At 31.4% G+C, this 12,560-nt stretch overlaps 1 protein-coding gene and 1 non-coding gene across 2 annotated transcripts; both read left to right on the forward strand.

Annotated features, from left to right (window-relative positions):
- Positions 1–3,223: 3,223 nt before the first annotated feature.
- Positions 3,224–4,041, forward strand: LOC115227905 (tigger transposable element-derived protein 6-like). Its single transcript, XM_029798612.1, has 2 exons — positions 3,224–3,488; positions 3,869–4,041. Exons 1-2 carry the CDS (start codon positions 3,224–3,226, stop codon positions 4,039–4,041), a joined length of 438 nt encoding a protein of 145 aa, XP_029654472.1.
- Positions 4,042–6,014: 1,973 nt separating this feature from the next.
- Positions 6,015–6,095, forward strand: Trnal-aag. Its single transcript has one exon. It is a non-coding gene; the product is annotated as a tRNA-Leu (tRNA).
- The last annotated feature ends 6,465 nt before the right edge of the window (positions 6,096–12,560 follow it).

Below are 12,560 nucleotides of genomic sequence, written 5' to 3' on the forward strand. Positions count from 1 at the left end.
TGCCGTAATTTATCCATTCCGTGTTACCTATCATCGTTGTCCGCTTCCACTAATTTCGTCAACTCTGTTCTTTTTCCCTCTTCTGTAAAGTACGAGTTGTTAGAATATGATAGGAGATACAACCCCATACCATAATTCTTCCACCACCAAACTTCAAAGTTGGCGTTGAATGGGCATAATTTTAGGCTTTATTTTTTTTCTAAAGAAAAATTTTCTTTTTTAGATGAAAAAATTTCAAAGGAAGCCTCGTCACTCTATATAACAGTTCTTTACGTTTCATTGCTCATTGCAGAAAAGATTATTGAAAGCTTGTATCGTTTTTCACTATTTTTTTGATAAAAAAGGTTTTCTTTTACACACATGCTTTGTAATGATTTTCATGTAGATAATTGCTTATTGTTTTTTTGCAGACAACTTTTCCTGTAAAATCGAAAACTTCTTCTTTCAGGTTGGCCAGTGTTTTTTTTTGGATTTTCTTTCACAATGTTGACAAGTTTACAAATATCTGAGTTAGAGAGCTTTTTGGGGTGAGAATAACTTTTTAACGTTTCTTCAAACGTTTTCTGGTTAAATCTGATTCTTTAAACAATCTATTGATTTTTGATCTGCTTATGGATATACTGTTGTTTTGATTTGTAAAAAGCTTTTCTCTAACACCTAATTGTGTCAAAGAATTATCCTCATTAATAATATTTGTAATTTTTTCAATTATTTCACGGTTATCTTTTTTCTTAGGGCCTTTAGACCATACATAAGCATAGAAATCAACATTTTCATTTTCATCCGAAAATTTACAAATTTTGTAAATTGCAGAAGGTGATATATCAACTATTTTGGAAATTTCTTTAACAGGAATATTGTTTCTTAATCTTAGAAATTGATTAAATAAATTAAATGTGAGTGTCTTTCGTATTTTTCGGTTGCAAACATTGTCTTCCATATGTTATTTATCCTTACTTTACGCACTTTGTAATTTTTATTTATAATATTGGGATCGTTATTTATCTTTTTGGGATTTGTATTTATAATATTAGGATCATTCTTTATAATAATAGGATTATTATTTATCTTTCTAGATAATGTTGTAATTATACATACTGAATCAGTATCAAGTCTCTTTAGCTATAGTCAGAGGTAACGTAGACTATACATTCTTTGCTCTGTTTAATGGTGAATTCAAGTCATAATTTTAATTTATTGATACTTCCGGGAATGATTTATTAGTTAAGATGTAAATTAATATAATTAGTAATAAAGTAATTGAGCCATAACCGAGATAGCTACAATTGAGTAAGCCAAATTTGATGGTTCAGTGACTAAAATTTATAAATCAAGTCTTAACTTGAATTTTGAAATTTGGAAGATGCAATCATTCCCCCGTCTTCTTCGAATAAATTATGAACAATTTTTCCTAAAAATTAAGTTATAAATCAAATCTCAACTTGCAGTTGAACTTGTATTTATTAGGTTCTTAGTTGTATTCTAAATGGTAGAAATTAATATGAAATAAATACCGTCGGATCATTGACAAAATCATGAACAATTTTTTCTATGAATTAAGTTATAAATAAAATCTCAACTTGCAGTTGAACCTGTAGTTGTAATCTAAATGGTAGAAATTAATATGAAATAAATACCGTCGGATCATTGACAAAATCGTGAACAATTTTTTCTATGAATTAAGTTATAAATCAAATCTCAACTTGCAGTTGAACCTGTAGTTGTAATCTAAATGGTAGAAATTAATATGAAATAAATACCGTCGGATCATTGACGGAATCGAAATTGAGATCATCCATGAGGTAACCAAACATGTTTCCTAAGAATTAATATTAACCATCAAAAACCTTCGATAGAGATTAAACAGGCTAAAATGGGAAACAAAAACATTTTGATTTAACTGTGCGAAATCGAATATTTATAACAGGGGTGCGCAAGTGCGGCCGTGAGTCGATGAATGTGCGGCCGTGGGCACAATTAGGTCATCGAGCAACTAATCTTAAATATAATGCTCATAAAAACCCTAAATAATAATTAAAAATATTCATATTAAATAAAATTATATTTTTATATAATGGTTAACCTTTATTAAAAGTAATTATCATAAACGGCTTAATTTATTTGCATTATAGGATTATTATTTATTTTTCTAGATAATGTTGTAATTATACATACTGAATCAGTATCAAGTCTCTTTAGCTATAGTCAGAGGTAACGTAGACTATACATTCTTTGCTCTGCCCCCTTGGCTGAAGACTAAGCTATGGATAATGGATATGGACGGTCGTGAGTTCGATTCCGAAGGAGGCCAGTTTTCATCCTGGGGCAAATTCTCGTTATCGTTCCCCTGCCCGTGAGGCAACGAGTACTTCTGGCACGACACAGTTGGAAATGGGGATCTCTTACCTTCCGGGCTTAGCGTGGCGTTACGGGGTCCACCATGTCAGTGGAAATTCCTCCGGATATAGCAACGCTCAGGAGGCACTTAATGCCTACCGAAAAAGGACTCTTAGCTTCTCAGACCCTGGGACATCGTCGTCTCAGGCCGATCTTGCGGGAAGGATTGAACCTTTCAGAAGGATCTCCCTCGTTTGGATCGGCGATCACGGGAATAACTATAATTAACTGGCTTTGCCCGTGTTTGGTCTTTAAATAAAATAAAAAAAAAATTATGTAGCGCTGTTGTCTTTATTTGGTTTACCTTTATTTATATACAGTCCGACCTCTAATTGGGGCGCACCTCCAGGGGTGGGGCACCTTTTTTTTGGGGAAAACTCTGTTTTGGGGCATTATAAATTTTTTTAACCAAATTATAAAAAATCAATTAATTTTAACATCTCTATTTGTGGCATTGATTTTTTATTAAATAAAATTAATTATACCAATTTAAAAAATAAATATTTTAAGACACGTTTCATTTCAAATTTATTGTGTAATGCCTTTGAATTATGAAACCAAGTTGAAGATTGCTGATCATCTTTTAAAGAAAGAACATTCTGAGAGGAGATTATCCATAATGTACAATACTAGCAAGGGAACTATTTTTCGTATAAAAAAGAATATTCTTCCATTTATCAAAAAAGGATTTCTTTCCTCATCATTAAGTGAAAATAAAAACGGATTTGATGAAAAAGTCCTTGATATTTTTCAGCGTCTAAGGGATCAGAATGTTCCAGTTTCTGGAACTCTTTTAAAAAAAATTTCCCTAACTGTTTCTTCGAGAATGGGCTTAAACAAGTTTAAAGCTTCAAATGGATGGTTAGAAAAATTCAAGCAGAGGCATGAATTAAAATTCCGAACATTGTCAGGCGAATCCGCATCTGCTGATCATGCGATAATTTTGAATTTTTTATCAGAATTAAATATTAAAGTTGAACAATATGGAAAGGAGAACATTTTTAATTGTGACGAAACTTCTCTTTTTATCAAACTTACCCCACGTAAATCATTCGTGAAAACTGGTGATTCGGCACGGGGCTTTAAAAGGAGTAAAGATAAAGTTACTCTTCATCTATGCTGTAGTTACACTGGAGAAAAATTTGAAAATATAGAAATCCTAGATGTTTCAAAAAATTTTCTCCCGAAATTTATGGAATTTTATACTCTTCGTCCAAAAATGCGTGGATGACAAGAGACATTTTTATATCCTGGCTCAAAAAAATTAATGAAAAAATGATTATCCAAAAAAGAAAAATCTTAATGTTATTAGATAACGCTGCTTGCCACAAAATATCGACATTTAGCAACGTTGATTTTTTATTTTTACCAAAAAATACGACACCAATACTTCAACCATTGGATGCTGGAATTATTAAAAATTTCAAGGATAATTATTTGAATTGTCTAATTGATTTTTTATGTTTTCAAGACGACCAGGATTTGTTTATAGAGTCTTTATCCAAATTAAATTTGCGGCAAGTGGTAACAATAATCTCAGATGCTTGGAATAATGTATCTGCGGATATTATTTATAACTGCTGGCAAAAGGTTTTTCGACAATCTCCATCAGACTCGAGTTGCATAAATGAATCATCTGAATAAATATTTAATAATGTTATTGATGAATGTTTTGATGAAATAGAAGATAATGATCCAAATATCTATGAGAATATAAGCTGCGAACCATCAATATCACAAATTTTAAGTTTGATGGAAAACTTAGAGACAAACATCTTTGATTTGATTCCAGATTCTCTTCATGATTTTTATGAATTCAGAAAGAAAGTGTCGTTAGGAATTAAAAATAAATATAAATATGGAGAAAAATTAACTGATTATTTTAAAAAATAATGTTCTTTTTCTTTATTTATTGAGCTTTTTGAAAAACCTCTTTTTTGGGGAAACCTCTGATTTGAGGCACTTAGTGCCCCATTTAGAGGTCGGACTGTATTTAATTGGATTCAAAGGAATATTTCGGTATGTAGTTTCTTTTAATGGTTAAATTATTTGAAATTTCATCATTTTTGTGATATTTTCCGATTTTATTTCGTTAATCGTTTTTTTACTTATTTTGAATTTTTTAAAACACAATTATTTTCTTTTTCATTTCACCAACAAGCACTTTGTTCACAAATGAAAAAAATTTGAAGATACACTTAATGAAGTAAAACAAATTATTATATATATCCGAAACAATGCATTGAGACATAGACAGTTTTGTACAATTCTTTCCGGTAGTGAAATATCTGCTGAAGACATTTTACACCATGACAAGTTCGATGGCTATCACAAGGTGAAACAGCATGTCGTGTGCTTGATTTACGAAAAGAAATATCAAACTTTTACTCATTACACCAAATACATTTAATACTATATTCGATTATATTTTGAAACTTTCCCTTCAACAGGGGGAAGCCTCTCACCTGGGATGCCACGTGTGTGGACTCTTTCTCGCCTCCTTTCTCGCCTCAGAACCTGCTGATGTCCGCATCCGCTTCTGGATCCATTGTCACAACCGCGGAATGCAAAAAGATGCGGAAGTACTCCTCCCTTACGGAGAAGTTCCAATTCCTTCCATTCGCGGTTGAGACTTCCGGTTCCTTGGGCAGTAAGGCAATCAGCTTCGTTCAGGAGATCGGGTCCCGCATGTCTGCCATCACAGGCGACGCCCGCGAATCGAGATGGTTTTTCGAGCGGGTATCCCTTGCGATAGTACGCTCTAACTCTTTCTCGATCGCGTCGGCTTCCCGCCCATGAAGCTTTTATTAATTAACTTGTAGTTATTATCAAATAGTACAAAAAAAAATTTGAAGAGCGATTTAACGAATTTAAAAAAATTGAACTCAAACTTCAATTAACTGCAGCACCACATACTGTTTCGATTGAGAATGGTTAGGTGTTAGGTTAGGGGTTAGGTTAGGTGCTAGGTTAGGGGTTAGGTTACGTGTTAGGTTAGGGGTTAGGTTAGGTGTTAGGTTAGGGGTTAGGGTTTGTTTTTTTAGTGTCATTTTTATGATGAATCTGTTTATAAATAACGTTGAAATCATTTAGAGTTAGAGTTGTTACAAACTTGCCAAAAAATTTGATGTAAATTATAATTTGCTAATGTTGCAATTTATAATATCAAAAATAAAAATAATTCACATTGTAAATAATTTTACTATTTTAAAGCAAACATGGTTCAAATATAAAACATCATTTTTTCAAAAATTTAAAGTTCAATCATTAGTTCGGAACGTTTGCCTTTATTTTAATTGGCCTTTTGAATCGGTATTTTCCAGCGGTTCTCGATCGCCGTTCTCAGGGGGAACAATTTGGCAATCCGTCAGACCGCTGGCCCTTTTATCGATTATAATTAAAATTATTTCTGAAAATCAAAGAAAAACTTCTGCTAATTCTAAAAAAAATTAAAACTTAAAAGAGCCACCAAAGGCTGGCAATCCAGCTTTTGCCGACCTAGGGTTTAAAAGATGGTTTCGAAGTGACTATTAAGTTAGAAAAAGTATACCCCTAACCTTAATTAAGTACATAGGAGAGTGGCTGATCATAATAGAATTTGTAGATAGACGATAGACGCCAGCATGGCCGAGCGGTTAAGGCGGTAGCTTAAGGTGCTATTACAGTAATGTGCGTGGGTTCGAATCCCACTGCTGGTATTTTTTGTTTTTTAAAAAGGTTTTCAACATCAGAAGGCAAAACACGATTTCGAATCTTGATTTTGATATTTTTTTTTCATGTTGATAATTTATTTAAAGAAAAAAGATAGATACTAACTAGGGTAGGTGGCTGAAAGAGTCGTCAAGAACCAAAGGGTCAGCTCAACGACATCGCACTGTGTATTGAATGGCAGTTTCAGCTGGGTACGGCGACCGAGATTCGCTGAAAGAGCTAGCTTGTCTCCCTCTGGCAGTTTATTTTCGAGGAAATTTTTCTACCAATGTCAGTAAGGAATTGAGTCGCGGCCTTGCTGGCGATTCCTAATGTTTGATATATAAGCTAGTAAATAAGCTCTTCCAGACATATTCATCTTCGAATTAGTGTCTGTCGAAACCTCAGGCGCACTAGGACCATCAAGACTTCGTTTCCTCGTCTTTGATATTAAATAATGTTGGTTGTACATTTTATTAATATTTAATTAGCAAAAAAACAATAGCGATAATTCAACGACTACGAATGGGAATCCTTCAAATCTTGTTATTCGGATAATTTAATGAATTATACGTTTAATTTCGAGGATGATAGTCAACTCTTTCTAAATGTAAAAAACATTTAACTTCAGGGAGTGATTGAAATCGTTGGCTATACTGCGACCTTTCCTTAATAAAGTGTTTTAATCGTGTGTTAGATAGGTATATCAATGACTATACACGTAACTCAATGGACCAACAAAAGTCTATGCTATGTTCTATCAAATACTGAGTATGAAAAATTATGAAAATTCCAATTGGAGTATTAATATGGAGAGAAAAATTTAGCATTCTTACTGAAGAACAAGGCTAAGTCGCATCAAAAAGTTCTTTGCACAATCGCTTACGGCCAAGAACTGAGTATTTAGTATTTTCTCCAAGATAATAAGGCATGTTTATGCCTGCCTTTGCTGAATGTATTTAAAGTACATATTTCCTTCATGTAAGCTCTGACAATTTCGGAGCTGCATAACTCCAAGATTAAGTTTTTATACTTCGGTAATGTTATTCGTGCTTTAGACGCAGATTTGTATCTCAATAAGAAGTTGAAGATCTTAATCGTACCATTGAGTAAATCAGCCGGTTTGGATTGTTTATTGTTAACGAGTAAATTAACGCGTGTTCAGAAACTGTCATGAGAGTTGGAAAAATGGCTTAAATTGTGTTAGTTTAATCAAAAATTTAACACATTTGTTTCTAAAAATAGCTTTCAACGACAAGATAAAATCTCCATTTTTAGCAATTATACAAATCGTTATTTATTAATTATGAATCAACGGAAATTGATTAAAACACAATTCAAATGAATGTTATACGTCCCCTTTTTACTTGGTTGAACGTAATACTTCTTTTTGTATAAAAATATGATTAATTTTTATTTTTATAGTTAATTACAGAAATTTTTGTCTATGCTGGAGCCATGGTTCTCCGGAACTATCTCAATCTGGGAAATCCGTCGATAAAAACTATTCAATATTCAGGGATTTTTTATATAATTATTGCTGTAATGATTTTTATTGGATTAATATGTGGAATTTTATCACTGAAAACAAAAAAGCGTCTTTTTTGCAGAATAATTGTAGACTAATTTTTTTAATAAAATACTATAGTATGTTATCATTCTTTTTTTCGTTTGTGGATTCGTCTTAACTATCCTGTCCTTATTTTATTTTCACACATCTACCGTATGTGTTAATAGTTATTTCTAGTGTGTTGAAAAATTTAAAAGTGGGTTTTTATGGGTCATTAAAAACTATGAAGAAACCAGCCCAGAAGTCGACTTTTGGCAAAAAACCTTCCAATGCTGCGGTGCTTATTCTCCTGACGATTATAATGGAAATATTACATCAAGTTGTTATATTTCTGAAAATCTTTTTAAAATTAACATTTATGAAACTGTTTTCTAATTCTTAATTTATTTTAGGGATGTGTGCATAAAATAATATCATTAATCGAAGAAAACAAAATTCCATTAACAGCAGTCAGTGGGAGTGTTTGTTTAGTCACGGTTTATATTTCATTATTAATATTTATAGTTTCTTGGAATATGTTTTTCGTTTGTAAAATTTTAAATCTTATAGTTAAATTTAACTGATTTTGGATTAAATATCCGGACTATTTATTGTCTTTATTTAATTTTTGAATATTTGCCTTTTAGTTAAGATAGTTACAAGAAACTTCTCCTTTTAAACAGGCAGCAGATAAAACCACGAATATAAAAGACATTTTTATTACAACAAAAGTCAAACATTCAGCATAAAAATCCTTTGATTTGAAGAACCTTTTATTTTTATTAGAATCTGTAGAATTGAGAGCAAAGTAAGTACATCTAAAACCTTATTAATGAACACAAAATTTGATGTCAATCCCTAAATCCTGTTAAAACGGTAATTTAAATACAATTTATATACATGTAAATCAATAATACTTAAAAGTGCCTATTTATAAAAAATATGAATGAGAATGGTGAGACTGTCAGTCAAAATCAGGTGTTAAAATAGGTTTGCTGATTGGCGAAAGATTTAAGTCTGTAAAGTTATCTTTTCATATTCTGGTTAACTTTCTTGAGGAATAAAGTTTGCTCATATACATGCAAACAATACAATAAAAAATCAGGAACGCATTCTTTATTTTCCATTTACTATTAAGGTGGTGAGAAATGTCTTTTAAACTAAAGAAATACAACTTTTTGAAAGGCTTTCTTTATTAATACAACGAAAAGATAGAAAATCTTTGATTTCATCATTTAATCATTTCGAAAGGCCGTTATGATAATTAATAAGTTAACAAATGTCATCGATTTTAATACTTTCCTGGCGATCCAGTACAAACCCAGATGTGATTAGGCAGTCAACGATACTGTCAAATAATTTTTTTCTTGCAGTAATCCACAATTGTTCTTCGTAAAATGGAAATAGCTTCAAATTTGACTAAAAGTCAGGACATACTGTCTGCATCAACCATGCATTCTGTAATAAATTTTTCATCTGTAAATAGCTTGTTATTTGCGAAATTTAATAAGTTAATAAAAATTTGCCCTTTTGAGCACTTTTATAATTAACAAAGCATCTAAATTAGTTAACTTCTCTATTTTTCTTGTTATTTTGCAAAAAAAAAATTATACTAAAAAAAACAAAGCAGCTGTAATGAGTGTTCTAACTATATGTGTGCTCTTTATACAAATGTTTGTCAAAATTGATCTCAAAATGTAAAAATTAAATATTGTATTATCAAAATTGATGTAAAAAATGTCAATATTGCTTACTGCAGTGTCAAAATTAATGAAAAAAGTGTTAAAATTGAACTAAAATAGTATAGTTGCTAGTTTTTTCATGGCTGTGTACCCTGTTTATTGTTAGGGTAATAACTCTAGCCGCTTGTTGTTGAGTACGGAGGATTAGCCTTTAAATAATTGACATGCATGAGTGATCGATCCTACCTGTCTTAAAACACGGACCAAGAAGATTACTATATTAAAAAGTCTAATGAAGTTATTTCATGCTGCGAAATAAAAGTAACTTGAGGTGAAGGTATTAAACCTGCAACATACGCTTCTAACTGTAATTACAGTTTACCAGGGAGTGTTCGCTAATGCTTTAAGAACCAAAAGATGCCGAACAATATCTGGTTAAGATGAAGGAAGTTGAAACAACGGTAGAAATCTATCGCGGTTCTGACGTGCAAATCGATTATTAAAGCTGGGTATAAAGGCGAAATAATAATCGAGGCATCTCTCCAAAATTTTTCTCAGGAGAGCTGGTGTTCGTAAAAAAGTTTCATGTGTTAAAAGTCTAAATTAAGATATGTGGCTCATTTGATTTATTTATTAGAAACACATATAAAATTAGAGTACCAAGAGAGTTTCCTTAATTTTTTTAAATTTCGAACTCTCCTGTTCAATATCCTACCTTTGTAATATAACCAAGACAGATAACTCTAATTTTTATTTTTTAATAAAAAAATTAGTAAATTTTAATCGAGTGTTTTGTTTTTTTCGCATCTAACTAATAATAATGTAAACTCTTTCGAATCCCCCACATTTACAAAAAATTAATTTTTCATGTGTTTATAGGAAAATAATTTAGAAAATCGATAAAAACCCTTTCGAATCCATCATTTTGGTTCCTGACCGATATGTGGGGATTAGAGAGTTTACTGTATTTGTTTTGAATGTGGATAGATCAAATACATTTTCTGGAGTCTCTTGCTTAATTTACCAGCATTTTGAATCCGCAATCTGCATTGTTTATAACTTGTTGATCACCAAAATGTTCCGGAAATTGTTTTTTTATAGCCCTCTTCATCACTACTGTTATCATCCCACAAACTCTAATAAATAGCATTTTACACAATATCCGAAACAATTAGACTTTCTCCAGCGTTTTCTTTTTCTCGACAGTCATATTCTAAAGCTTAAAGTGTTTGTATTGAATGTTGTATTGAAGTGTTTGTAATCTCGTCTCATGCCAATTTTGCACATGAAATAGCATCCAATAGTGTGATTCCCACTATTGCTTCGTCTATTTGTGGTGCAAGATTTTCATTATAGATAATCGTTTTCATCATCCAGTTTTTGAAATAATTCTCAAATGCCTTTATTATCCTTTGGTCACATGCCTGAATTAAGGAGGTTGTATTTTTTGGGAAAAACATTACGCTGACGTCTGAAAGTTTTCCAGAAATAGCATGACAAGTTGCATTGTCAATTAATTTTTTGTCATCCAGGCTTTGCACAAAACATCATATTCAATGCCGATTTTTTTTCAGATTCACGCTTTTTGATACTCTTGCTAACTTCGTAGGCACGATTATAAGCGGTTTATATTTTTCTCCCGTGTAACTGAAACACAAAAGAAGTTTCATACGTTTTTTCTTATTTTGTGTCCCCTGTGTACATCATTTCTTTTGACAAAACTCTTTGGAAACAGCTGGCCCATTAATTGAGAAAAGAGATTACTAAAAATCTCGTAAAATGGGCATTACATTCGTATACAATTGTCCCATCGATCACAAATCATTTTATCCTTATGACCCGAAAGTCTGATCTTTTTTACTTTGATTTAGTTTTCTAAGAATTGGTTTTCTAAAATTTTTTTGGTTCATATACAATGTTGTTTTGCATTTTATAACTTTGAGATATATAAATGTTATTCAATAATGTTCCCAATCAAAATAAGAATGACATTTTCATATTGTGAGGTTGCAACTAATAAATGTTTTCTTTAAAATTCCGACTATATTATTGTCAATTTATTTAATGAAGTGGTTAAGTGCATCAACTTATAATGAAGTGGCTAAGTTTATACATCTTCAATTATGTCGAATGTATGAAATTAAACGAAGCAGGAGATTGAAGGGACATTCGGTTGTGTCAATAATGTCGATCCAAAATGTCGAAATTAGACCTGTCACGTCAATTATGACTAGGACAACCAAAAGTCATAATCTATGACTGAAACGAAAGTCCAATTCAGTAAACCTGAGATTTTTGTGTATGACAAGAGGAAAAAATAAATAAATTTAATCGAAGTTGGCATTACTTCACAAGATCGTTTAAAGCAAGTTGAAGTGGAGAAATTTCACAAATACGACCTGTTTGCAAATGAACTGTCGATCATCTATGAAGAAAAGTAATAATTATTCCAATTTTCTTGACATAGGATGGAATTGTGTCAAAGCCGACCTTAGGTTCCAAGTATTAAATATATGTTATTTATACCATTTAGGCTTTTATATTCTCCTGCGTTCCCCAGGAATACCTTCAGGAAGTTAACTTTTTTTCTACCCGCCATAACTAAATTTCGATCTGGCTTGAAAAAGTTAGAAAGGTGTTGAAGATAACTCTTAGAATCTTCTGGGTTTTGTTCTAATGTATAATTTTCCCGTCCGACATTGCTTCAATTTAAGCATTAGTTTCTTTTATGAATACACTAAATGAATATTCTCAAATAATAAAAATGTTTAGTGATAATTAAATATCATATAAATATAATTAATGTTATTTAATAAATATTTAAATAAATATTATTAAAGCACGATATTTATAGTGTGGTGCTATTAATTTAATGGATATGAAACGACCATCTAAAGTCGATGAATATTTATCTGAATGGGGATCTTTTGAAAAAGTAAACGATTTTTAATTTTAAAAAATAGATTTTAATAAATAATTTATGCAAAAGTATTCAATCTGTGAATAATCTCCCTCAAAATTCAGATGATTATGACGATTACTGTTCTCTATTTCCCCAATTTAAGGATTTAATGGAGATCGAAGAAAAAAAGATAACAAAATTGTTATTTTATACAAATATAAACCGATGTAGAATTTCGAAGCTTCTTCGCCATTCGATGATTCGACTCGACATTTTTTCAAAGGATAGTCTTACTGATATAAGTGACAGCATGGAAAAACTAGTCGACATCAACGATATT

This window comes from Octopus sinensis, unplaced genomic scaffold (genome assembly GCF_006345805.1).
Source record: "Octopus sinensis unplaced genomic scaffold, ASM634580v1 Contig08735, whole genome shotgun sequence".
In the NCBI taxonomy this organism is placed as follows: Eukaryota; Metazoa; Mollusca; class Cephalopoda; order Octopoda; family Octopodidae; genus Octopus; species Octopus sinensis.

Bases quoted from the DNA above. Each gene is read 5' to 3' on its own strand.
- LOC115227905 (XM_029798612.1), top strand. From the start codon at position 3,224: ATGGGCTTAAACAAGTTTAAAGCTTCAAATGGATGGTTAGAAAAATTC. The intron at 3,489-3,868 runs GTAAAGATAAAG...TATGTTTTCAAG, and splicing joins GGCACGGGGCTTTAAAAGGA to ACGACCAGGATTTGTTTATA.